At 42.3% G+C, this 27,588-nt stretch overlaps 1 protein-coding gene across 1 annotated transcript in view; it reads right to left on the bottom strand.

Moving 5' to 3' along the window:
- The window catches only part of Arfgef3 (ARFGEF family member 3), a 156,647-nt gene that overhangs the window by 95,307 nt on the left and 33,752 nt on the right, over positions 1-27,588 (bottom strand). The window contains exons 3-4 of the mRNA XM_005360974.2: positions 11,233-11,314; positions 8,612-8,743 (exon numbers count right to left, since the gene is read on the bottom strand). Of these exons, the coding sequence (XP_005361031.1) occupies positions 8,612-8,743; positions 11,233-11,314 (214 nt within the window). The remainder of the gene's footprint in view (positions 1-8,611; positions 8,744-11,232; positions 11,315-27,588) is intronic.

Genomic DNA, 27,588 nt, shown 5'->3' with positions numbered 1-27,588 from the left:
AAAAAAAAAAAAAAAAAAAAGACCTGCATTCATACCCATTTTCACAAAAAAAAAAAAAAAAAAAAAAAAAAAAGAATAGCACTGCTATGAACACAAGTGAACAAGTGTCCTTGTGGTATGATTGAGCACCCTTTGGGTTTATAGAGGCATAGCTGGGTCTTGAGGTAGACTGATTCCCAAGCTTTTGATAAATTGCCAAATTGATTTCTAAAGTAGCCCAACAGCTGAGGAGCATACCCCTAACTCCACATCCTCTCATACTGTCTCATCTAATAACTAAAACAAAAATCAAAGCTACCAGTGGCTCTGAGCCAAGCGTTATTCCAAGTACTTTTCATTTTTGACTTGTGTGTGTACATGTATATGTGTGTGAAATTCTTCCCCTACAAGAAGAGATTTCTATTCCTTCACTGTGTTTCATCATTGAACCTACTGTTGGCTCTGCAGCTCAAATATTTGGAAGGTTGGTTGACTTCTCTGCCTTTAAGGCCAGGTTAACTTCCAGCCCAGCCACAGAGCCTTCCCAGAAAATCTAAAAGGCGAAAAAAGTCCTTCTGCTCCAGGGACTGTTCAAGTCCAGCTGTAAATCAAATCACTCCAATTTAATGACAGAAATGATCTGATAATACAGGCTACTGAGTTTGAAAATACATATCGAAAATATTCTCAATTTTTAAGCTCATAGTCTCACCTGTAATTCCAAGGTGGTTTGTCCCATCTGTTGTTTATTCTGGCAGGCCACTGAAGAATACCATGTGTTTCTTCTCATCTCTATTGGTAATAACCCAGTTAAGAGGCAATTATTAAGCACATGCCAGCTGCTGTGCGAGGCGCCAAAGGGAGAAAACACCACCAAGTCTATCATTAGTTTTTATTTACTAACTAGTGGGGTTTCCCTCCATGCCTGCATCAGGGCTAGCTGGAGATTGTGTACATTGGAGGATTGTAGCTAACCTTGTGCATATCTACATGAATCTTCATCCCTTCCCCTCAAGAAAAGTGCAGTGAAAACAGAACAAGAGGTGGCAGAGGGAAAAAGTCGCCAGCTGCCTCTGGGGACAAACAAGCCAGACTAGATTTTCATGTGATAAGTGTCTTGGCAGACTTCCAGTTATCTTCAAAACAGTGACCTTCTTTGTCAAGAATAGAGCTCTGGCGCATGGCTGTTCAGGGTAAGACTACATTTCCCAGCCTTCTCTATAACTATCTGCTGGCCTATGACCAAGTTCCAGTCCATCTTATGGAAGGAGAAATGTTTTCTTCTTCCTTCTCCTTTCTCCATCTGCATGGCTACTATACTGGAGGTGTCGGCGAGGACTGGTGAGCCATTATGGAGTATAAGACAGAGAGACAATACCAAGAAATGTGGGTTTCTAATAGATGTGGCTCAACCAATACAGGCCTACACTTATGGGAAGAGTAAAATTCTTCCTCATTTTAGCTGAAGGGAATATTAGCACTTCGGTCTTCTCTGCCCTCCCTTTGGTTCTAGCCATCCTGCTTATCTGGTTCCAGTTCATGCTTTCTAGATCATTTCCATTCTAAATATCACTTCATCCAAAGAACCTTCTTTCTTATCTTTAATACCTTCCCTCTGTCAGGCCCTTTTATAAATTATTCTTCTGATCTCTGGATTATGTTCTTACTGTGTTTACCATGGTTTATGCAGTCTTTTATATTTTATTGACTTCTGTCATAATCTTTAACTTCCAAAGACTGTTTTTTTTTAACATGGCTTTGATTTTATTTTCTTCATATCATAGGATCATCTGTGTCCAGCATTCTGCATGATGCATAAAAAGCAGTAAAATACTTATTGGATAAGTGATTGAGATCATTAAAGGGCATTTCCACTCCCCTAGGAACTCAGAATTCTCAAACATTCACAGTAAAAATTGAGATATTACGCCTGTACTTGCTTAACTTCAAGTCATAGTGGGAAAGTTTTACAGCACTAGGTTAGAGTAGTTCCCACATATGCTCAGCACCCAGACATGGCGATACTTACAAAAAGAAATTAATAGATAATACACAAACATCATCTCACAAAATGAGTGAATTATTTAAAGGGAAAATTATAGTTAGAGATTTTGCATGTTTGTATCTTATTTGTAACTATTAGCCTAAGACAATTATTACAAAGGGTAAAAGAGAAAGGAAGAAAAATGTAATAAGTATTAAATCAATGTGTATGTCAGGTAGAAAAAAGATTATCTCAATCAACATTAGTCACAGGAAGGAAGGCTATCTAAGAACAAATCACACAGGAGAACCATACACTATTAACTGTGCACTGCTCCTAATGTACGTACAGTATGCTGTGAGCTTGTTAGACTGACCCGAACACCAGCAGTTCAAGAGTTACACACAACTTCAGCCTCCATAACAAACAGTACATTACAAAGTCATACATTTTTCATCAAGCATTGGCTTTCCCCTCAATACTAAAGACAATTATAAATCTTCCAAAGTGCTGTCATGGCTTATCCCAAGAAGGGCTTTCTTTGTCCTTTGATAAAGAAGGCAGACAACTCGGTTATTTCACCCTCAAGCATTGCTAAGGGTCATTCTTTCCATAGTGTACAGTAGAAGACCAGTTGCTCAGCATGAAAAATGTCAAGTCACTGGATAAATGTATAATGTATAACTGCTTAGATAAATTTCTCAGTGAAAGACTTTCCATTAAAACATTGAGAGCTGGGGCGGAGAGTTCAAGGGTAAAGTACTAGACATATGAGCATGAGGACATGTGTTCAATCCCAGAACTCCTGTGAAAAACTATGGTGGTATGTTTTTGTAATCCTGGTACTGGTGAGGTGGAAACCAAAGGCCCTAGGGCTTGCTGGCTAACCAGAGTGGCTGCATCAATAAGCCTCTGGTCTCAGTGAGAGAGCCTGTCTCAAAAACCAAGACAGATGATTTCCTGAGGAATGGTACCAGAAGTTGATCTCTGGACTCTAAATGTACATGCACACAATAATTTACACACACACACACACACACACACACACACACACACACAATGTTAATGAGAGGGAGCTTAAACATGATCCTTCTGGGCTGGGGATGCAGGTCAGTGGTGAGCCCAGTGTGCACAAAGCCCCGGGTTTCACCTTCAGCTCTGCAAAAAAGGAAAATGGAAAGTACAAACAGTTCTTCCATATAGTCATTTTTCTTCCTTGGATCTCAAATGCTGACCACAGTGTTGGTGCACATTCAGAAGCATGCTTCACCTACTTTCTGACAGCTGACGTCCATGTGCACAACCCAAGGTACAGAGCTGCCAACCAAACTGCATAAGCTCTACGTCCAGGATTTCCCTACCCTTGGACGTGCAGGAGGGGTCAGCTAGGCTTCTATCATATAAAAACACTTGATGGTAGATGCAAGTCCCTTCCCCTTTTCACCTCTCCCTCCTTCCCTCCCTCCCTCCCTCTCTCTCTCTCTCTCTCTCTCTCTCTCTCTCTCTCTCTCTCTCTCTCACACACACTCACACACACACACACACACAGATATACACACACAGAGACACATACTACACACATTAGTTGATTTTTCTTCAATGCCTCCCCAGATCATTAGAAAAAAATCCAATGTTTATAAAAACTATATGACATTTTAATGCATTATTGTTGGAGGTTTTACATGACACCTTACTTTGTATTGCCAGAGTTCGATTATCCAGCTTACAAAATTCAATTTGAAACTCATAGTGAGTGAGGGTAAATTATTTCTTCAGGGGATACAGAAAACACAAGACTATCTCGGCCACTCCTAGCTTCCCCTTCAGTAGTTTGAGCCTTAGGCTTTCTGTTCAATGGAACAGTACTGTCTATCACCTGCAGATCTGCCAGGGTAGACTTAGCAGAGAAGGGAACCCACTGTTTAATATTTCTCCTCGGGCTGAATTATGGTTCAGATACTGGCTCTGTATGACTAGTTGTATGACCTTGGTAAGAATGTAAGGTCCTCGGCAAAGTATCTGACACACAATACCTTTTAAATAATCAGCCCCTGCCATTTCTCCTTGGAAAATTACAATCACTGCACTAGAATTCATCTCTATTATATAAGGATGTACATAAAATAACACATCCAATAATAGAACTCTCATCAAATGGCTTTAAAGGGTCACATATCATATCCTGTCTTATCGACAAAGCCAGTATGCACTCCCTAGATAGGAGGCTCATTTCTTTCTCTTTGGCTTACGGAGGCAGAAGGCCACTCGTAATTCCTTCCAGTCTTTGAAAGCTAAGCCAGCTGTATCAGTTAATAACCTCACTAAAGGTTATCCATTACAAAGAAGGACAGACCTAATTACTCCAGTCAGCAAGGCCATTAGTTATGTCCATGGCTCCTTGTAAATTCTGTGTGGCATTTATGGGAATGACTCATACGAGGGGAAAATGTTACCAAAGCAGACACGCATTTAGCTTAAATACTAAATAGCCTCCTGCCACCTCTGAATCCATTTCATAGATAATCTGTCTTTAGAGAAACCTTCTTTCTGATTCTCTATAGCCCTGACACTTTATTTGTTTAAGCTATAAAATTTTTATTTGGATTCCATGGCCATTTCCATAAATCAAATTTGCCTTCTCTCTCCCTAAATAGTAAAACTGCGCAGAGCCGCTCCCACGCTAAGAGATTTAACATCATTCCCATCTAATTTGTTAGAAACAAGCATCACTGATTTGTTTTAACCCTTTGACTGAAAGTCTAGAAGCTTCTAAGTGAGACAAGCTGCTATCCTTGAAATCCTGGCTTTCATGATCAGCTAATTTTGTTTGTTCCTTTGAAAACCTCGAAAAAAGAAACCATATTATTTTTCTCTCCAGGAACTTATTATTTTGGTTACTCGTTCTTAGGAGTGTGACCTGGTTCAGTTTTTCATGTTTATAAACACTAACAGCAAGAATGTGAACAAGATCCATGACAGAAACTTAAAAAAAACAATAATAATAAAATCCAGTATTGCAGGAAGTTAGCAGGCTTACAGGCCATTGAAAAGAGGCCCCACCTCTCAATTAAGTGAGAAAAGTAAACTGTCCCTCCTTAGGTTTTAAAATGCTGTATCAAATGGGGGCACTATCAAGGATTTCTCAAGTCCCATTAAGGGAAAGTTACATTATTCCTGGATAACAAAAAATGGAATCTGAGTTCTACCTCTGGCCCTGGGTACAGACATAACATTCTGATCCCCTCCCCTCGAAGACAGGGATGTTACTATTTCTCCCTTAAGAATTAATCTGACTGGGCCTGTCAGTCATCTGGTTAGAAGCCTGCCCAGAGGAAACCTAAGTAACTGAAGGACGTGCTAAAGGGATGGAGGAATAATTAGCTCCTTACTGAGATAAACCTTCTATTCCCCAGAAGCCCCTCCCCACTGCAGCTGCCTACTGAGCCGCTGTGCAGCACTGTGGCGCCTGCCACAGTTCTAACTCTTCAGAGTTCTAACTCAAAAAAAGTGTAGCTTTTCCTTTTCCTTCTTTTAAAATCTTGTTCTTTCGGATACTGGCCAAAAGCCTAAGCAGGCTTTTCCCGAGACTCTTTGCTTTCTATTCTTTCTCTGAAGCTCCTCCCCCCGCTTCTGCCACACAGCTGCAGGTAAGGCCTTCAATCTGCCTCCCCCCTCCTTCCTCCCAGCAGCTGCTAGGATTCCCAGCTCCCCTACCCTGTGGTTTGCACCTCAAACTCTAGGGAAACTGTACCAGGCCTTCTTTGTGAGCCCTCTTCTAAATGCTTTCATCAATGAGGCTAGGAACTCAGAATGGAACCTACATTTTATGGGGATCACCAGAGTGTTTTATAAAAATGTACTATGCAGTGTTGGACAGAGATAACAGAAAAGTATCTCTCCTGAGTAGTAAGTCCAGACCAACATTCTAAAAGGTTTACTGTGTCCCATTTTAATTTTTCTGCACCAGGCATGGTGGTGCATGCCTGTAATCCTAGCTTTCGGGAGGGTGAAGCAGGAAGAAACTCATCTAGGGCAAGCCTGGGCTACCTAGTGAGTTCCACATGAGCCAAGGCTAGAGTGGGATTTCCCCCCACTGCAAAACAAAATCCACACAAAACAACAACAACCTCCCCAAATATGTGCCTATAAAATACTCATACAAATATCTTGTTTAAATAATTCCTTATGCGAATGAGTTACATAGAAAATAAAAGATGAAATTATACATTCTTCTGATGTCATGGGAATCTAGTCTTTCCTCCGATGGCCCAACTAATTCTATTATTTTTCCTCAGTGTAATTTTTGGAAGAATAGGTGGGTAAAGGTATTTTGATACAGTAATAATAATAGCTAAATTAGAATTTAATTACCAATTGTTTGCTTGGGTCATTACAGGATAAAGACGAGTTTCTGGAAATTACTATAAAACCGTTTTTGCAATCCCTTGTGCATAGAGAGGAGAGATGACAATTATAATATTCTAATGTAACATGAGATGTCAGAGGCAGCAGACCTGTGGGACTACATTTAGAAGTCCCAAGTGCAAGGTGACCATCTTTGCCTCTCCAGAGTGGCACGGGGTGGGCCAGGAGGACTGCTCAGTAGTCAAAACGCTTGCCGCGGAACAATGATGAGCTCAGACCCTCAGCACCCACGTTAAAAGTCTGCTGTGGGCAGCATGCTTTTGTAATCCCGGCGCTGGCAGGGACAGGAGAGGCCTGGTGGTGTAGCCACATTGACCAGTTCCAAGTCCAGTGAGAAACCCTGTCTCAAAACACAACAAGGTGGACGACAACCACTGAAAACATCCGATACCAGTCTCTGGCTTCTACATGTATGTACATGCATGGACATGCACACAAAGAATGGCACAGAGGCAATGGAGAAGTAAAACACATCTGGGGTGGTTATTACCTAATTTATATGAATATATAGCACATAGCTGCCAAAATATATCAAAGGATAAGGCAAGCTGCATGTTGCAGAAGCCAAGAGAGTTAAAAAGAAATGAGCCCTGAAAAATTGGCTGGCAGGTTCTGTCTGCTATTTCTAAGACTCACTTGAGACACTAGAGAAAAGTACATATTCCTAGACCCACCACATAAGTGCCCATTCATAAGGAGCAGGAAGCAGAGGCAGCATCAGGAATAATAGCATGTCAAGTTCTTACAAACACTGCCTTATCTTACACTAAGAAGAATCTAATTAGGTCAGTACTAATATTAAAGAAGATGAAGTTCCTGAGTTCGAGGCCATCTTGGTCTACAGAGTGAGTTCCAAGACAGCTAGAGCTACCTTAACTTGAAACCTTGACTTGAAAAAACAAACAAACCAAAGAAGAGAAAGTCACGACAGACAGAGAGTGCTGAAGAGCTGCCCCAAGATGCTCTGCTATGGGTGAAAGGAGGAAGGTCAAACTAGGCAAATATACTTCTGAGTTCTCTCAGTATTGATCAGTACTTAAACTCCCAGCACAGTAAGGTCAAACGAGGGAAATATTGACTGAGAACAATCTCTTCTGGTGGAGAAACCGAAACCCCAAAAGTGAAGTGCTCTTTCTACGACAGACCCTCACAGCACATGTTCAGGGAAAAGCCAACCACTACTTGACACCATCTTTGCTCAAACACTCCTCCACACATGCTCCTCTAGGGAGGAAGAGAGCCGGCTGTACGAAAAGCCATCTTGTTAGCTCGTGATGTGCTTCTGTGGCCACAGTGCTGTTCTGGGGCAAAGTCCACCACTTCCTATCCGGCGTCTGGACACATGCCAACCAGAACAACAGATTCTTTATTTTGGAGATTTTTCAGAATAGCGGATGGAAAGAAGAGCTACCATCCCTACAGGAAGGTGGGAATGGACAAAGAGGAGTTATGACTGATGTGATGTGTAGGTTTGTGGGTCCATGTGTGGGTGCCTCTATGTGTGTGTGGGGTGCACAACTGTGCACCTGTGGGAGGCAGAGGCATGAGTATACACTGCTGTACATATGCATCTGGGAGCCAGAAGTTGACTTCTATTTTTCCCACCTTAGCTTTAGAAGAGGTTCTCTTTATGAACCAGAAGTTCAGCACCTGGCTAGGACTGATCAGGAAGCCCACAGGACTCACCTGCCTCTGCCCCACCGCTGGTGTTTGATTAGAGATAAATGCTACCCTACCTGTCTCTAATGTGGGCATGAGGGATCTGAACTTGGATCCTAATGCTTTCACAGCCAGCACTTTTCGTACTGAGCTACCTTCTCAGGTCTGACTGGTAAAATCTGAGGAGGGAAATAAATAGTAATTCTGATAAGTTTCTGGAGGGTGACCTTCCTCCTGCCAAACTGGCCACGCTAAACCTTAGTCTATAGCAAATACAATTAGGTCTTTGCTCTGGTGTAGCACATACAGGTAGGCATAATACCCAGATGGTCAGGTTGATCCCACGCTGAAACTATACACATTTGATATGCCAGAGCAGGTCAGAGGCCTTATTTATTGAAACTGTACCTTGTAGCTCCTAAACAATCAAGGTGAGCTTACAAGACCACAGCTAGGATAATAACCATCTATTCCAGACAAAAACCATCTATTCCAGACAAAAGGACGGTACCACACAATGACGTAGTCACAACAGAAAGGCAGCTGTTTCCATGTCAAACCAACCTTCATCACCTCCACCTGCAGGTCTTCATTGAGCGAAGGCGTCACTTTCACGGCATTCAGGATCTGATTGAGCAGCTGCTTCTCATCAGAGTCGGTCTCCATGGAGACAAACCTCTCTTCTGACAGCAGCTTCTGTAAAGAGGCACAAGGCAGTGATTGCAGCCTTTTCTGTTATAGCTTATTATGGGTGATGCTCATTTTTCTTACGCAGGAGTATCTAGCTGGAGGTCATCAGGCAGGAACTCATGCAACGTACCACTGAAAGGAAAAATGCCTAACACTTCAGAAGAATGGGTTTCAGAAAAGGTATCTTTCTCATGGCAGGTAACTTGCTCTTCACTTCAGCCAGTAAAAATGCTATGTGCTAGCCATTTAGGTTATTCAGGCAGTCGGGCATAAAGGATGAGTGTGTGAAAAGGAACCCACCCCAAAAAACAGGTACTCACAGGCATTCTCCTGCTGCGTGTATAAGTTTTGTCACGTGAAAGGAAAAGGTCTTGGAAGCACAAGTTCATGTTTCAGATATTTATGCTTTTATTACCTAATGGGAGCCTCATTTATCCAGAAATTATCCACAAACCTTAATATATATCCCACTAGAAAGATGAAGAATCTGTTTACATGAGGACATCAGGGCACAATGCTTATTTTCCCAAAATTTCTTCTATACTTATGAACCTATGACTCTACTCTCTCACATGTCTCTAGAATTTCATGGATGAGGCATCCAAAATACATGAAAAATGTGCCCTGGGGAATGAGCAGAGGGCGTTTGGCATGGCCTGACACTAGAGAGGGACACACAGCTTGAGTCGCATTCTCAAGTCAGAACGCTGCCAGCACTCATGGTACACTCTAGGCCGCCTCACCCTAAAAATCCCAGATCTCACCCACAAGGGCTGCGATTAAGTCGTTCTCACTGATTCTGAATTGGTGTAATGGATATTTTTTTCCCCCACTGAGACTCGGCATAGGACTTTATATGTATTCTTGGCCCAGTTTGTTCTTTTCCATTGTAAGTTAGCTGCAGTAGGAACCCCAGAGGAGTCCAGAGCTAAGGTTCATATTGATACTGTCTTGCAGTGAGACAGAAGTTCCACATTTGTGTCTAAAGTCACCAGACCACAAGGGAGCAAGGACTCATAAAAGGAGACTTGGCCATTAATCACCAACATGAATACAATTAAGCAAGCTCTAGAAAACATGGACCCCCCAGCTTTAAATGCCGCAGAATTGGAAAGACAAACACAATGGGAAATCTATACGATGCTAGAGAAAACAGAAAAATGCAGCAGGTCAAAACAACTCCTTATTTATTTCTACAGATGGTCCAATTTCAGAAATCAAAGCCTTTGAAGAACATTAACAATGACACATTAAACTTTCCTATGGCTTTTTTGTTGTTGTTGTTGCTGTTGTTGTTAAAATACACATTATCTACTCCCAATCCACTGAGGCTAAGGGAGCTGATTTCTGGCTCATATGGCTTCACCTTATAAAAGCAACGTGTTTAGACAGCCATCACCTTTCACAGTTGGGATCAGAGCCACTCTGCGTGGTGTAAAACATAAATGCTCAGAGAAAGACATGTGTTCAAGTAATCTCACTTTTTGGATTAGACCAAAGAATTTTTTCTTTTCTTCCCAGTTTTGTCATAGAAACACAACATATTAATCCATTCATCAATCTAACTGTAGAATTTTAAAAAAGCAAAACAAGTTCAGATTCAGGAAGACAAATACGATGTTTTTCTCTTTTTCCCAGGGCTTGTATTTTACAGAGATACATAAATTCATACATGTGTCCGTAGAAGGAAGATGTGTGGGGGAAAGAATGGAAATGGGGGATTAAGAAAGGGGAAAAAGAGGGGCTAGGGGAGGAGAAACACAGGGGCTGGGGGGAGAGGGCGAAGAGAGGAGGGTGAATGCTGTATATTTTATACATGTATGAAATACCTTTATGAGACCTCATTACCAAGCATGGTGAATATATGTCAATCAAAATGCCATGTCATGGTCAGGAAAATGGGTACAACAAAGATCATTTATTCAGTCACTCCCAGAAAAATAACATCATGGCTTCTCTCATTTGTGATTAGCAGGTACCATGTAGAAACAAACAAACAAAAAACATGTATGGCTACCTGGCATGAAAACAGAAGGGAACTGTCTAGAGAAACACAGGGGATTAATGGTGGTGAAGGGAGAACAGGAAAGCTAGGGTATACGGGGGAGTCCGCTCAATGTAGGATATGTAATTGCATACAAATTTAATACGAGAAATTGATGAAGAAGATCCTATAAAATCTTTTTACTTTATTATCAATCCCGATTACACCAAATCACAGATGTGGAATGTGGATAAGGTCTGAATGGATATAAACTCCTTAGGCTTAGCTGGGTCCCTATAAATCAATGTTTTACTACAGAGGCTCAACCAAGTAATACTATGTCCAGAGACATTCTAGAGGCAATAAGAAGATCGTGTCCCTTCTGGAGGTATTCTATTAATTCAATCACATTTTCAGACAGCTAGTATTTAAAATGCTAATGATTTGCCCTTTCAATGCCAGTGTGGTCTGTCAGCTTCTGTCACGTGACTGCATGCAGTTAAAGTCATACCTGCATCCCGGCCAAAGCATGTTGGGCCAGCTTCACGTTCTTTGATTCCAACGCCAACTGGAGAGGCAGCAGGCATTTCTCCCTGGCAGACAGAGAAGTGCAACATGTGAGCTTGGCAAAACTGGCAGTCATGCACTGTAGGCCTTAGGATGCACCCCTCCCCCACCCCAACCACCACCACCACTACTACCCCAACTCCCCAACCACAAAAAAAACAAAACAAAAAACTAGAACCCTTCATGAAATTACACATGATTTAAAGAGAAACAAAGCTGTGCAGAAATACTAATACACCAGGAGCCCGCCTTATTAATGTGGCTGCAGGAAGAACAATTACATGCTTTCTCCTTCCTCGGATTAATGAGTTGCTCATACCCGGTACATCATGGACGGCAACTCTAGGGAGCAGCATTTACATCTATGTCCCATGCAGAGTCCTTTCCCTACCTAGGAAGTCATTGTATCACCTCTAGCATTCTTTATCCATATAAATTAAAATTCTATTAAATTTGCCAATTCTTCCCAACTCAAAGAATACCACAGTCAGTAATAATTTTAAATTTTCTTCCTGTAGTCTCTATCAAGTCCAGAATACGCATATTCCCATGACATAAATATAACCACATAACAGCAGGTTGGTCAACGGGAGGCATACACAAACAATATGAAAGATAGAGCTATTTGGGTTGCCGGAAGTTTAAAAACAAAAACAAATAAACAAAACAGAATTAAAGTATGTTAGGAATTAGCCAAAAGAGCCACAAAGACAAAGATATTTTGTATTAGAGTTTATTTGCATTCACCTTAAATAATTAAATAGGTCCAGAATTTTAATCAATTAACTCATTATTTGCAATTTTAATCAACCCGTCATTCCCCCATGGGTTCCAGCGGTACAACAGAACAAATGTCACTTCATTTTTCCTGTCTACCTCCAATACACCAAAGCAGCCCCACTGTTTTTGAAAACCTGTTTGCATTTTCAGCATAAGCCAGAAAGATAAGTGAGTGAGCCACAGGGTTAGAATCTGGGGTGTCATTTGTTGGGGAGCAGGGGTCACTGCTATAGAATACAATGGAACAGATGCTGCGGAATCTTCTAGCAGCAGGTCCCTACTGACAAAGTGTCAGAGTCTTTGACACTCCCTGATGGCAGGTGTGCGACAGCTGACAACAGCCCAGCAGGAAGAACACTTGGGGCCTAATCTTTCTCACCTCTCCCCTTGCCAACCCAAGGATCCAACGTCCATTTTTACAGGATAATGGACGGTTACAGGATAATGGACGGCAGCTCTGCCAGGTTTCATGAGGTACAACCTTTGGCAGATAAATGAATTGCCCAAATATGTCACTTCCAGATGGGTGGTTGTAACTGTGTTGCTGTTACTGGTTTTATCTGCCCTTCATGCAAAAGCCCTGCTGCTTACAGAAAAAAAAAGATGAGGCTTCCAATTTTGTGTCTTTTGTTCATCCATAACCAGTGCATAGTTTGGAAAATTAATTCGGAAGGTAAAAACAGAAGGAGGAGGAGGGGTCTTGGACTGATGGGGTAACAGCAGAAGCAGCCCTGGACTTTACCTGCAAACCCTGAAACAATCAAATCTCCATCAGGATGAATTTTCCATGAAAGAACTTTCATCTCCAACTTCGCACCAGATCCAACAGTAAGGGCATAGCTCCAAGAAGCCACTCAGGAAATCCAAAGCCCTTGCAGCTAAATGGATGCAGCAGGAGTTACCCACGAGGTAGCCGCAGGCTGACACTGCACACACATTACGTATTCTAGATCAAGGCTAGCGTGAGTGCCACATCCAGCAACCATGGCCATTCAAATTTTTGTAAATGCCCCCTGGGAAGCAATATTGTGTTCATACTCAACTGAAAAATCACTACCACCCATCTGCACCCACCCTTCCATCTGCATGTGGTCCTCTAGTCCTTCCTCTATCCCGTGACTGATTTGAGGTAGGTTTCAGACAAATTCCAGGTCTGTATCATGATTCTGAAGCACCTTCCTAGTCTGTTCTCCATGCTGCTCTGAAGGCTGGTAGGGTGGGGCTGTTTCAACAAGGTTTGTGCTGAGTTGACAGCTATCAGTGTGAATGCCATGGGCTATGGATTCATTAAGACCTGAACCAAGCTGTAATATTGTTAGTTCTTAGCTTCCCATCCATTGAAAGGGACAGTCTCAAAGCCAATACTGAGCTGGGCACAATGATTTAGACCTGCAATCCTAGAACTTGGGAGGTTGAAGCAAGAGTCTGACTGCAAGTTTGAGGCCAGCCAGGTCAGATTTTGTAGTGAGAGAGACTCTTATGCAAAATAAAACAGAATAAAAACCAATCCTGAAGAGCCGAAGTAAGGAGTGGGTGTTGCAGCACACGGAGTAGCAGGATTTTTCAGTACAAAAACAGCTGTGCATTTCACGTGGTCTCTGTTAGCACTGCTCAGCTCTGCCAGACATAGAGGCAGCCACAGACAACAGGTAAGTCAATGAACACGGCCATGTGGCAGTAAGCCTGTACTTATGAAACCAGACAAGGGGCCAGATCAATTCTGCATACTAGCCTGTCCAGTCCTGGCACAGATCATGCCCTAGATCATGGGCTAAGCAAATCAAGTCTTCTCATGTATCCAGAACGTTTTCACAGGACATGGGGCTAACTGCCTCAGAAGGGCATCAGCAAAACCAAAGATGGCACCCAAATCTCTCTTAGAAAATAGGCTCTTTGAATAAACATCACTGTGGGCAAAGACTTCACTGGGCATTAAACCAAGGCATTCTGCCCATGTATTGAGTCAACATTTGGTATCTACAGTGTGCCAGGCACCATGTACAGATCTGGGCATGAGCCAACATGGAACAGGACAGAGCAGGTGTGGTTGTTCATTTGTATTCAGAAGGAACTAGAAGAAGAAAAATGTTCTTAGCATGTACTGCTTCTATATTTAGTTTATCTATTACTACAACTTTAAAATAAGCCTTCTTATCCTTGGGTCACACTTGAAAAAGCTTGGGTTCAGGGAAGATCTGCAGCCTGTCTAAATTCACTTAATTCAAATGTATCAAAGAGAATTCAAATCTAAATCTCCCTGATATTCTAAACCAAATTCTGCCTAACCTCCTTTAGGATTAAAAGTGCAGAGCAAAGCAAGAACAGTTGTTTCTTAACCATTTTGTAGGCCACAGATATGAAAAAATGTAGTATAAAGAAGGACAGCAGAGGGGAGCTGTGTGCTCAAGCCACATTACACACATGAATGAAAATGTCCTTGTGAAATCCAGTACCATGTACAATGAAAACAGGTCAGTTAACAACATTACACAGGGGCTGGGGAGGTAGGTAACTAAACTGCTTGCCATACAGCCTGAGGCCAGAGTTCAGAAGCCCCATAAAAACTGGGCCCTATGGCAGCCACCCATAACCTGAGCACTTGGGAGATTGAGAGAGAAGACCCCCAGGACAAACTGACTAGCTAAAGTAACCGAGTGTTCACTCTACTGCTGTAGGAAGCACTCTGTCCAGAGAAATTTGGGGGAAGTAAAGGTGATTTAAACTTACAGATTATAGTCCATCACTGAGGGAGGCCAGGGCAGGAGCTCACATGAGAACTTGAAGAAGAAACCATGGAGGAATGCAAGCACTCATGAGCTCTCCCCTCCCCACTCCTCCCTCCAAAGAGTTGTGTGTGTGTGTGTGTGTGTGTGTGTGTGTGTGCGCGTGCGTGCGTGCGTGTGCACGCAGGGGCTTGCAGAGGCTAGAAGAGGGTGTTGGATCCCATAGAACTGGAGTTATAGGTGACTCTGTGGTGCGGGATAATTGTATTCTGTCAATCATGTTTTAAATAAATGCTGATTGGCCAGGTAGGAATTATAGGCTGGTCAACCAGACAGGAAGTAGAGGCGGGGCAATGGGAACAGGAGAATTCTGGGAAGGAGGAAGCCCATTCCTCCTAGTCCTGCCCAGACCACTGAAGAAGCAGGATGTGATCTGCCCCACTGAAAAAGGTACCAAGCCATGTGGCTAACATAGATAAGAATAATGGGTTAATATAAGTTATAAGAACTAATACAAAGCCTGAGCTAATGGGCCAATCAGTTTATAATCTAATGTAGACTCTCTGTGTGATTTTCTCTGGGACTAAATGGCTGGGGAACTGGGCAGGACAGAAACTCCAACAAGCAGGACCTCATGTTACAACTCTGTGTTGTCTGATGGGAATGGATTGTTAGATTTCCTACAAAAGCATCAAATGCTCTTAAACTCTCTCCAGCCCCCTAGTCAGCAAATATACATATACAAACACACACATATACATACACACATACATACCCACACATAGGCCCAGGGAAGGTACTATCTACAGTGGCCTAAGTCCTTATACTGGCAACATGACACAACCAGATGCCATTTAGGAAAAGGGAACTTTCAACTGAGAAAATATCCCCACCAAATTGGCTCCAGGGCATACCTGTGGTACATTTTTTTTTTAATTGATTGATGATGGATGTGGGAGGGGCCAGCTCACTGTGAACAGTATTACTCCAGGGATAGTGTCCTTGGAGCTATAAGAAAGCAGGCTAAGCAAGCCATGAGGAGAAATCCAGTAAGCAGTATTCCTCCATGGCCTCTATCAGTTTCTGCCTCCAGGTTCCTGTCTTGAGTTCCTACCTGACTCCTTTTGATGGTGGATTGTGATGTCCAAGTGTAAGAGAAACAAACCCTTTCCTCCCCAAGTTGCTCATGTTCTTGGCATTTTGTCACAGCGGTAGGATCCATAAGATGGGCCTCCTGCATCAACGACCAATCAAGACAATCCCCACAGACACGTCCACAGGTTGATCTGATCTGAGCATTCCCTAATGGATACTTCTCAGGTGACCCTGGGCTGTGTCAGCAGACAGTCAAAGGTCTGGACACTGGACACTGAAATTGACAAGCTCTGGATTTACAGAGAGATTCTGTCTTAGCAAATAAAGTGGAGAACAACCGGGGAAGACATTCGACATCAACTTGGGGCCCTCACACGCATGTGGACACAAGCACCTACACACGTGCCTACGTGTATGAAAACACACATATACACACATGACACACATATACACAACTATACATCACACACATATATAACACACACATATACATCAACTTGGGGCCCTCACACGCATGTGGACGCAAGCACCTACACACATGTGCCTACGTGTATGAAAACACACATATACACACACGACACACATATACACATGTACACAAGGTTTTTTTTTTTTTTTCGACACAGGGTTTCTCTGTAGCTTTGGACCCTGTCCTGGAAATAGCTCTTGTAGACCAGGCTGGCTTTGAACTCACAGAGATCCACCTGCCTCTGCCTCCCAAGTGCACAAGTTATTTAAAAATAAAGAAGTAACTAAGAGAATCTGTCGAAATACTTTCTTCCAGACAAATTGTATTAGTCACTTCTTGATTCGTTACTTCTGTGATGAAACACCATGACCAAGGCAACTTATAGAAGGAAGTATTTACTTGGGGCTTGCAGTCCTAAAGGGATAAGAGTATATCGCCACCACTGCCGGAATATATGGATGCAGGTAGTCAAAGCAACTGGAACAGTAGCTGAAAGCTGAGGGCTCACATCTGGAACCACAAACAGGAAGTGGAGAGCAAACTAGGGATGTCAGGAGTCTTGTAGACAAGCCACCCTCAGTGACACACTCCCACCAACAAGACCATACCGACTAAGCTCCCACAAACATCAGTAACTGGGGGCCAAGTATTCAAATAACTGAGAATGTGGGAGGCAGCTCATTCAAACCACAACAGGAGGGAATATATTATTTTCCAGGAGACTCATGTTGCTTTCCCCCTCCCACCAGTTCCACAGGGATCCCTAGTCCCTGCTCTGAGGGGAAAGAACTCTGCCCAACATGGTAAAAACTTAAGGGTCTGTGCTGAGTCAAAGGCTGTTTTGATGGCTTGGCTGGGTTTAGGATTCTGTTAAATAGTCCCTGACAAGATTCCACAATGATCCCTGGGCACAGGATACAGGGGGATAATGGACTGTCCTTCCATCTAAGTCCTACAGCTTCAGAGCGGAGTTTCTGTCTTAGATCCTGGCTTCAGCTGGAAAGGAACACATGCAAGAATCAACAGAACTCATGGGACACATCTGATTGCCTTCCCAGCTCTGTGACATCATTAAAACCCTCCAGCCTTCCTTTTGTAAAGTGACTTTAATGAGAGTGCATGACAGGCCTGTTAATTGGAGCTCAGGATAAGATTTATAATAAAGATGCGACACTGCACGTACTCAGTCCCCTTGCACCTTCAGAGCACAGATAAATCATCTTTGGATCTTTCTAAATGGTGCCTTGTTCGGAAAAAAAGCACAGGAAAACAAACATCCATTTGCATTTAGTGGGCACTGTCTATGCACAGGCATGTGCAAACTCATTCTTGTCTAATGAACTGAAGGCAGCAGGCTTCAGTTTCAGGGCCTGACATGCCATTATTTCTTGAAAAATAATTAGCAGGATGCCATTCTCATGCCCGAGACATTATCTCATGACACGGTGCCTGGTCATGTCAAGGAGACTAAACCCGCCTCCTTAACGGCTCTGTCACAGATCACAGACCAGCTTCATTAGGCTTGAAGGTGACAGAGGACAAAGGGAAATTTAAAAAAGAATGGGAGAGAATTACAACTTGATAATAATGACCCGCAAACATGAGCAGAAATGAAAATGTCTCATGAAACCACAGAGTTTTCAGAGTTTGAGGTGCTTCTTCTTTGATACCCTGGCGGGAAGTATCAATAAGTCACTTTGTATTCATGAGGTCACTCCCCAATGACTCTGATCTGAGCCATGTATTAAGTCACCATATGATAATATAGTATCTCTTGTTGAAATCAGTGGTTTTATGTACAATATGCCATGCTGCACGACGTCATATTTACCTTCATAATTACAACACATAAAAGTTAACTACAAAACCAAAACTCGTATTTTATTGAGTTATGCCCTTTGAAGGTGCAGATTTGCTATGCTTTGAACATGGCTTGTTGCCACCAAAACTCACACTGGGGTTCGGTCCCCAGAGCAGCAATGCAGTGAGTGAGGCTGGGTAGGAAGTGTCTGGCCACAGCGGAAGGGCTGTCCTGCAGGGATTGATGCTCCCTCTCAGGGTTAAGTTCTTGCTTTCTTGGAACTAGATGAGCTGCAATTAAGAGTCGGGACAGCAACTTCAACTCTGCCTTCTATCTGTTGGTACTGTTTGTCCTTGTCACGTTCCCCAAGATGGAAGCAGCTCATCATCATTACCCAAGGCCATGAAGATGCCAGATGCATGATGCTCAACCTCCTAGCCTCCAGAATAATAAGACTAAGCAAGCATCTTTTAAAAATAAATTACTCTCTCACATGTATTCTGTCATATCAAGAAAAAAATAGTCTAAGACAAGATTTAATTGTGCATTAAAAAAACGAAACTAGCAGAGCCAAGGTTCCATGGCCCCAGGGGAGAACCTCCTATTTTTCTTAAGCTAACCAAACAGTATTAAGCTGCCTCCTAAGTCTTTATCTTTATATTTAAAGATTAGCGCATCTCTCAACCCTCATCACAGAACCTTCTTTTCTTGGTGGATGGCGATTAATACAGAGACTCCTGACTGAGCAACGTGTAAAGAACAAGAGACTATGGAGTGCTCAGTTCTAAATGAGGCTCGGGATTACCAAAGAACAGAGGGCATGAAGACTGTAAGAGTCAGAGGCAGTGGACAAACAGCAAACTGTGGTTTTTGAACATGACAGGGCTGCTGCACATACTCATGCCAGTTGTAAATGCAAGCATAAGACATGCACAAGTGATGTGGGATGCCCCTCTGTATGCCGTGAATATGTTTTATTATCACTGGTTATTAAAGAAGCTGATTTGGCCAATAGCCAGGAAGAGTCATGCCAGGCAGGAAATCCAAGCAGAGATACAGGGAGAAGGGCAGAGTCAGAACAGATGCTAACAGACATTGGGAAAGCAAGATGTGAGGTAACAACCATGAGCCTCATAGAAATGGGTTAATTTAATTGTAAGAGCTAACTAATAATAAGCCTGAGCCATTGGCCAAACATTTATAATTATTATTAAGCCTCTGAGTGGTTGTTCCAAAACTGCAGGTGGGAGAGAAACATCCAGCTACACACAAGATTAAGTCAACCAAGTTTCCAGCTTAGATGGAAGAAGAGATCATGAAGTCCTACTTTTAGCTGAGATAGATGCTTTTGGTAATTTATGCTTGCTGGAAAAGAGGACAGTTGGGTTTTTGCTTTGTTTGTTTCAAGGATACAGCACCTGAGAAACTGCCCATGCTTTGGTAAATGGCCCAACACACATGTATATACTGGCAGAACTAAGCAGAATCAGTGGGTTTAAATCACAAAGCACCTGAGATTGGGAGGGAAAAGCTGTGGTAGAAATAGGGAAGGAATTAAAAGGGAAAAGAGTTGGTGTAGATTTGATCAAATACAATATACTCATGTCTGAAATTTCCAAACAATTAAAACAAACAAGCAAACAAACAAACCAACACAAATAACCACCACACTGGGGATGGAGACAGGCATAGTCCAGGTCATGTGACTTTATCCTTTGTGAGTGGCATTTCAGGAGACAATGTGTTCTACCCCATGGCGGTATGAGAAGTTACAAGCTGTTTGAAAGCCAGAAACAATTCACTCCTTGGATGTTCCTGCTGAATTCAAGACACAGCCAGCACCGCTCCCAGTAGCCACAATCTTTCCTATTTTGAGTACAGGTTTTTTAGCCTCCTGTTGTGATGCTGCCTTCGTGCTTATGAATACAGACACTTTCATCAGCTTTTACCAATACTGATGGATTTCCACTGAACAAGCTCTGGCTTCAGTCAATCCCACGGAGCCAGTTGGATCTAAATTGGTTTCTTAACAGACTTTCTCTAGAGTACAGTTAAAACATTTCCATTTTATTCCCGGTCTCATTTATATTTTATTGAAATTGTTTTTGTCGGTGTCGATCCTTTCCCTTTTATATTTAAAATGAAGATTAGAGTCACCTGTCAGAGCTATGTTAGGTCTTCAGGACACAGCTAGGATCGACATGAAATCCATTTTCTTCCACAGGCTTGCAAGATTTCTTAGCAAGCTTACTGTAGTTATTAAGTTGAGCCTATGAAATTGTCATTTCTCTTAAGTCAGAAAAGGTTGAATAGTGGCAACGTCAGATGATTCAATCTGGCACAGAAATCTGAAATAACATGCTTATGCTCATATTTTACCTCAGGATTTAAGGTGGCATTATCTTTTTCTTATAAAATGCTTACACATACATAAAAAGATCCAAGAACATAAAAGGATTACCTAGCACTGGAAATCGATTTGGCTTCTGCCTAAGAAAGAGCTTTCTTAGCTCAGTGCTGACAATGGGCATTTCTACAGAGAGATGGCTCCTTTTCTTTTCATAAGCATCTCTGCATCAATCTTTACATAGAAGATACTTTTATAATTGGAGGAGACTGTTTCTTGTCACTAGTTCTGGTCCTTGTAAAATGGTTCCTATAGCATTTATTTCCCCTGTTCAGTTTAAAAAGTAAATAGCATTTACTTTCATAGACACAGAGTATGAAGAATGAACTCTTTCTTCCATTTCTGGAATTTACTAATGCTCTCTATGGCTGCTGTCTTGTCCATTAAAAATACCTCTGTTTACACTGTGGTATGACCAGGATTTATTGGGGATGAGGTCATGCCCATCATGGCAAGGAGCACAGTGGCTGACTGGCAGGCAGGTAGGCATGGAACTCACTTACTGGAGGAGTGGTTCATGGTTTATATTCTAATCCATAAGCTTGAGGCAGAAAACTACCTGAGAATGGTGCAGGCTTTTGAAACCTGAAAACCCAATCCCCAGGGGCTCACCTCCTCCACCAAGGCCACACCTAAACCTTCCCAAACAGTTCCATCAACCAGGACCAAGCACTGAAATATATGGGGCTTCCAGGGGCCATTGTTTCTCAAGCCAGTGCAGCAAGAGATAAAGGAAGCCTGTCAATCATCTGAAAACGGTTTCAATGCTAGTTTTTTCCTCTTCACAGTTTGTGTCTATGTTTGAAAACAACTACAAACAAAATAGAAATTAACATAAATACAATATTTTGCTATATTATGAAAGAGTAATAGATTTATCTTATTTAGTCTGAGGTTCTGATCCACTATTCTTTCAATATTTGAAAAGATATGAAGCATGAGTAAAAAAGAAAATTGATAAGGGAGAGTCAATTTTTAATCACTCTGGAAGAAAATTAATGATAGAGTATAGCTTGGTACTTTCCCTCAAAATCTAGTATTATTAATAATACCATTTCTACTATAAGATATAAATTCTATATAATCAGAGAAGGAAAACTATTTCTCTATCTGGGCAGACAACAGCTGACATGATGTCCACATTAATTCTAAGGATGACTTTCTAGGCTCCATTTTTGACAAATATTGAGCATGAGCCTAGTAGAAGGTTTGCACTAAGCAAAGAACGAAAGGAGGGTAGGTGTTTTTCCTGTCTCAGATGGAAACAAGAGCGGGCACACCTTACAAACACCACTGAAGGCAAAATACTTGAGAAGTGTTTACAAGACCATTTAAAGGTTTACTGAGACTTTGGAGATGAACAGGAAGGCCAGAGCCAGCGACCTCCTTGTCTCAGTGGACACAGTCCACGTGTTGGCCACAGACTGGTCTTCTTCTTTGGGTCAGGTAGCTGCCACTTCCAATCAAAGGATATCTGAGTCAAGGAGGAATGACAGAAGTGACATGTATTAAAGTCTCCAGCATGCCAGGTACTGAGCTGAGGGCTTAGTTTGCCATTTAGTGACACCTGTGAGTCAACAAGCAAGGACAAATGTGGCTGGCTGGCACTTGTTGCTATAGCAACAGAGAGGAAGAAAGAAAATTGGCATCTGGACATGAGGTAGGACATGCTCCTGGCCAGTCTGCAGCCTTCACGCTTAACTTGTTTGTTTACTTTCCAGTCTCAATGAGCAGTAGATTAAACACTACACACAGAAAGAGTCTTTGTGAAAAAGTCTCCAGGAACAGCTCTCTGGGTAACGGCCTTGCCTCCAGGCCTGCCAACCAGAGCTTGATCCCCAGGACCCACACTGTGAAAGGGAAGAACCAATTCCCTCAATTTTTGTATGACGTCTACATATGCATGATGGTATGTGCACACACACACGATAAATTTGGTCTTAAAGAAACTCTTTCCTTCTACCCAGTCACTCCAACCTTTCAGCTCCTGCCTCAGCTACCACACAGTCGTACACTTGGCTTGTACATTTGCTACTGCCAGCTGCTGTAAGATCGGCTGTAAACTGCTCCTCCCTGCCACTAACACTGAACGATTCCCCGGGGAAGCAATGTCTGTGGCGCCATGGAACGGATCCTGGCTTTATGATTTTCATAAAGACTAAATGTTGGTATGTATATGTATCAAGAGATCAAGAACAGTGACCTGCTTTGGCCTGGAACTGCTTCTTCTTGTAACCCTTTCAACGAAAATGATCACGGAGAAAGCAAAAAACTTTTACTGTGGGATCATTTGCAATGTAAATAAGCATAAACCAACCGTAGCAAGCCCACAGAAGGAAATAATGGGCACTAACAAAGCATTCTCGAGCTTCTATTAACAAAGGCAAATGTCTGGATTTAAAAACAAATGACATATGTGTTCAGAGTGGGAGAGGAAGGATGAGAGACGGGGAGGAACTCAAACATCTCCAAATGTGTCTTTATACACTGGGGACTGGAAGGATTCTGGTTTCATTATCTACATTTTTAGTTTATTTTTTGAGGCAGGTAGCTTAGGCTGGCCTACAATTTTTACCTTCCTGTCTCAGACTCCCAGGAGCTGAGACAACAGGCATGGACCACCAGGCCTCTTTGTTTCTGCATTTTAAAGATTTCAAGAATTAAATACAGTCATCTTTTAATAACTATGAGGGACTGTTGCAAGATGTTCAAATCCCTGGGATAAAACAGCACGGATTCTCTGTATATGACCTATGTATACCACCTGTATAGTAAATCATCTATAGATTACTTTAAATATCCAATGCATTGAGACTATTGTGTTAATGTTTGCTAAAATGTGTTGCTTGGGGGAATAACAACAGGAGGAAAATGTATGTAGAGGTTTCATTCCAGTTGCAATTTAAAAATCGTACTTTCAACCCCAGGTTGACTGGGTCCGTAGATGCAGAACCCATAGATCCAGAGGACCACTTACTGCTTTAGAGCAGGAATGGTGACATCAGCCTTCCCTGCACCTGCGAAGGCTGCTCTCACCACCTTCCCTTGCTTGCTATTTCCTGGACCCCTGAACATTTGTGCATTTGCAGTCTGGCCCCGGTAGTCTAAGCCCCGCCCCCTGCACTTCTGCTCCCTTCCTCTCTGCTTCATCCCCCACAGCTCTTCTCACACTATCAAAAGCTGGGCTGGAGCCCTGGACCAGCTTCCTCCTTCTTCCTCAAACCAAAGCAAAACAAAAAAACCAAAACAACAACAAAACCCCACAAACACACACAACAACAACAACAACAACAAAAACCTTATTATTTTTCAAAGGCTTACTGAATTCTGTCTTTTCCTGACACACACAACAACAACAACAACAACAAAAACCTTATTATTTTTCAAAGGCTTACTGAATTCTGTCTTTTCCTGAATGCCTTCTTGACTTAGACTAGGCTAACTCATGAACCCAAAATGTGGCGGTTTGTCAAATTTCTAACGTAAAATAACCATATTTAATATAATCATGTTCCCTTCAATAATACATCTTCCTACCGACAAGCATGCAGGCTTCGCATGATAATGCTAACAGCATACAACATGCCTGCGGGCATTATTCTTCCTTCCCTGGTGTATGCCATTCATATGCATTTTGTTTGTTAATGACTTTTTTCAGGATGAACACTCCAGCTGGCAATGGCTCTGCTCAGACTCCAGCAGGACAGCATCCCTCTACCAGGAATTAGCAAACTGAAGCAAACCACAGGGAGACTTCCAGCCGCAATCAACAAATCTTAGGCAAGAAGAGAAAAATCACCCGACAGTAGCAATAGCATTTTTTAATGCTGATAACCTTGAGTACGTAATGTAGCTACTTTTGGAAAACATGGCAACTCTATGGTATAATCATCTTTCAGAAAACTCTACACAATCAAGGACAGGTAACTCGAAACATAACAAACCAATCACCTTGAAGAAACAGTGGTTTGGGGCCCTATTCACAACACAAGAGCCTATCAAAGCTCACAATAATACACACACACACACACACACACACACACACACACACACACACACACACACACACACTAGAACTTTTTACAAAGTAAATGTCCTGACAACAAAATGGTAGGCTAAATGAGAAGCATGGCTTCTGTTAAATAGAAATTTCTAGTACTTGTGGGTAGTATTCATATGTTCTTCATGCCCTTAGCCTCTTCAAGAAAAATCATGAAACAGAAGAGGAAGGTACATTATAGGCCCCAGTGGTACAAGCCTATAATGCTGGCTACTTGGTAACTGGAGGCAGGAAAAGTACACGTTCTAGGCTTGCCTGATCTACAAAGTGCGTTCAAGACCAGACTGAGCAACGTGGAAGAGGCTTCATCTCAAAGAAAAATGAGGATAGGGAGGGGGTTCAGTGATAGACACCTGCCTAGCATATAAAAGACCCTGGTTCCACCCCAGTTCTATTTAAGGGGGGGGGGCAGAGACAGAAGGCTGGGAAGATGGCTCAATTTGTAAGGTGCTTGCTGTGAAAACAGGAATATCTGAGTCCAGATCCCAAGCATCCAGGCAAAAAGCCAGGCACAGTGACAGGTGTGCTTGTACTCCCAGAGGGGAAGGCAGAGACAGGAGAATCCCTGGAATTTGCTGAATAGGCAGTCAAGCCAACTGGTGAGAGATGCAGTCTCAAAAAATAAGGTGAAGTGATTGTTAGACGCATAATATCAATCTCTAGCGTGTCCACAAATGTGCATACTTGCACACCTGCATGCACGTGTGCACAAATACAGTGTGCACATGAATACACACATATACAATAGTAATAGTAAAAATTTTCACAAAACACAGGAGGCAGTTCTAATATGTAATATTAGTTATAATATCAAAGTGCTTTCTAAAACCAGTCTATGACTAGATCAACATAACTAAATTAAAATTGGTATTCTTAACTAACAATCCAGGCTTGAGAAATAAGATTTTAATAATAAAGACAAAGTCTTTAATAAACATTGATTTCATTTACTATATATCCAGGCGTACATGGAATGTTAGATATATAACATACAACCCACAGACTAGGGAGGTGACAGACCACTGAAAACATACAGAGACAAGGTCAAGGCAATAGGCACCTGTATTTCTCAGTCACTAAAATGGAACCAATCCTGAAAAAAAGAAATCAAGCATCTTTAGAGATGTGGTGACATTTATTTGGCCCTGAAACAGAAGGGACACCATAAACCTTGGTCAGCCAAAGGAAGAAGAGGGGAAAGACATGAAGGTATATATGCTCAGGCATAAGTTAATACTCGACTGTGACCAGATGGGGAGGTCGGTGAGAGCAGAGTTTGACAAAGTGGATGTGAGTCAGGGCTTAGAGTCTCACAGTGATGCCAGGAGGACTGGCTACAGGCCAGGGGAAAATGAGAAGCTAACGGGAGAGCTTTAATCAAGGCAATTATACAACCTCAAGCGCTGTCTACAAAGGGGAGCTCCAGTGAGAACACAGAGAATAGAAACAAGCAGAACGTGATGGGGAAAGATTGGAATGAGAGGAGTGTGGGTAGGGATGACATTCAAATTCTCACATATTCAACTCTTTGTTTTCTTCACCGAGAATAAGAAGCTGTATCTAGGGAGACAGCTTTGGTGGTGGAGTACCTGCTGAGTAAGCATGAGGACCTGAGTTCTAGTCCCCGATATCCATATAAAAGCCAGGTGCCGTGGCTTGCATCTGTAATAACAGTGCTAGAGCAAGGGGGGCACAGACAGGGGGATCCCCGGATTATTAGCCAGTTAGCCTAGCCAAGTTGACAAGCTCTAGGTCCTGTGAGATAGCCCCTCTCAATAAAAAATGATGGAGAGTCAGCAAGGAAAACACTACATGCTGACTTGTGGCCTCCATCTATGTGCTCTCTCACATTTTTCTCTATCTCTTTCTCTCTAGCACAACATATACATGCACCCATCCTCCCACACAGATGCACATACCCTCACAAGTACTTAGCATACATGAAATAAAAGAAAATGTGACTGATTTTACTTGCCTGAAGAAGTGTTATAATGATTAGACAGTTGTATTAACAGATTCTTAACTGGCTGCCCAGGACACCCAATTTTCACAGTGCTACTCAAATCCCCTACCTCCACCCATTTATCTTCCTACTTATTTGATCTGACTTGTCCTTCAAGAGGCCTTATGACTACAGATACAGATACGACATGTCACAAGCCCTACAAACAGCTGTTCATGTGCAGCTTTCAGCCTAGAGATAGAGACCCAAACACCTATGGTACCACATGTCCTCTGAAAAACAGCTGCATCTGAAGCCCAAATGCAGTTCCTGGAAGACGTGCGCATGGTCCAAGTAGGAGTTCTGAGGTCTCAGGTACTGAGAATGTGAGAGGCAAGGTTTTGGGGACATCTGGTTGGCTCTGAAGAAAGCAAGAATGGAGCCACTGCCATATGACCTCAGGGAAGGCTCCATGTCACTCATATCTTAGGGTAGTAATGATAACATTAACACAATGACACGCCCCACAAATGGTCTCATGTGATTGTCTTTCCATTGTTGTAGTTGTCTGGTTATTATAGTCTTGTTGTGATCATTTGAAAGTATGAGGAAGGGTCTGACCCTGCTAATATGGGCCCTCATTGGATATACAATGTATTCAGTGCTTGTCTAAAGAAATGGAGGGAGGATCGGGACCCACAGAAGACAGAACGGGGCAGAGTGGATCTCCTGTAGAAACAGTTTAGAGAAGTGTGTGCGAAGTATAGGAACAGCATCACTGGGAACTGAGTTCAAGGGGCTCCTTTGGGGCATTCATCTGTCGATAGGTAAACTAGTATGGAATTCAGGAAAACCTTAGAATTATCTGGAAGTGGTAGCTGAAGTTTTGGGTGAGAATTCTAAGGAAAGGTGAAGGTATAGAATAAAAGGATGGGACTCTGAGCAATCTTTCTAGAAAGTGAGTGAACAAAAACAGAACACCAACAAAGAAGTCAAGAGGACTCTGTGATCATCAGGAAGATG

This window comes from Microtus ochrogaster, linkage group LG4 (genome assembly GCF_000317375.1).
Source record: "Microtus ochrogaster isolate Prairie Vole_2 linkage group LG4, MicOch1.0, whole genome shotgun sequence".
Classification (NCBI taxonomy): domain Eukaryota; kingdom Metazoa; phylum Chordata; class Mammalia; order Rodentia; family Cricetidae; genus Microtus; species Microtus ochrogaster.
Note: the sequence above shows the minus strand (reverse complement) of the source record. Positions and strands in the feature narration are given on the sequence as shown.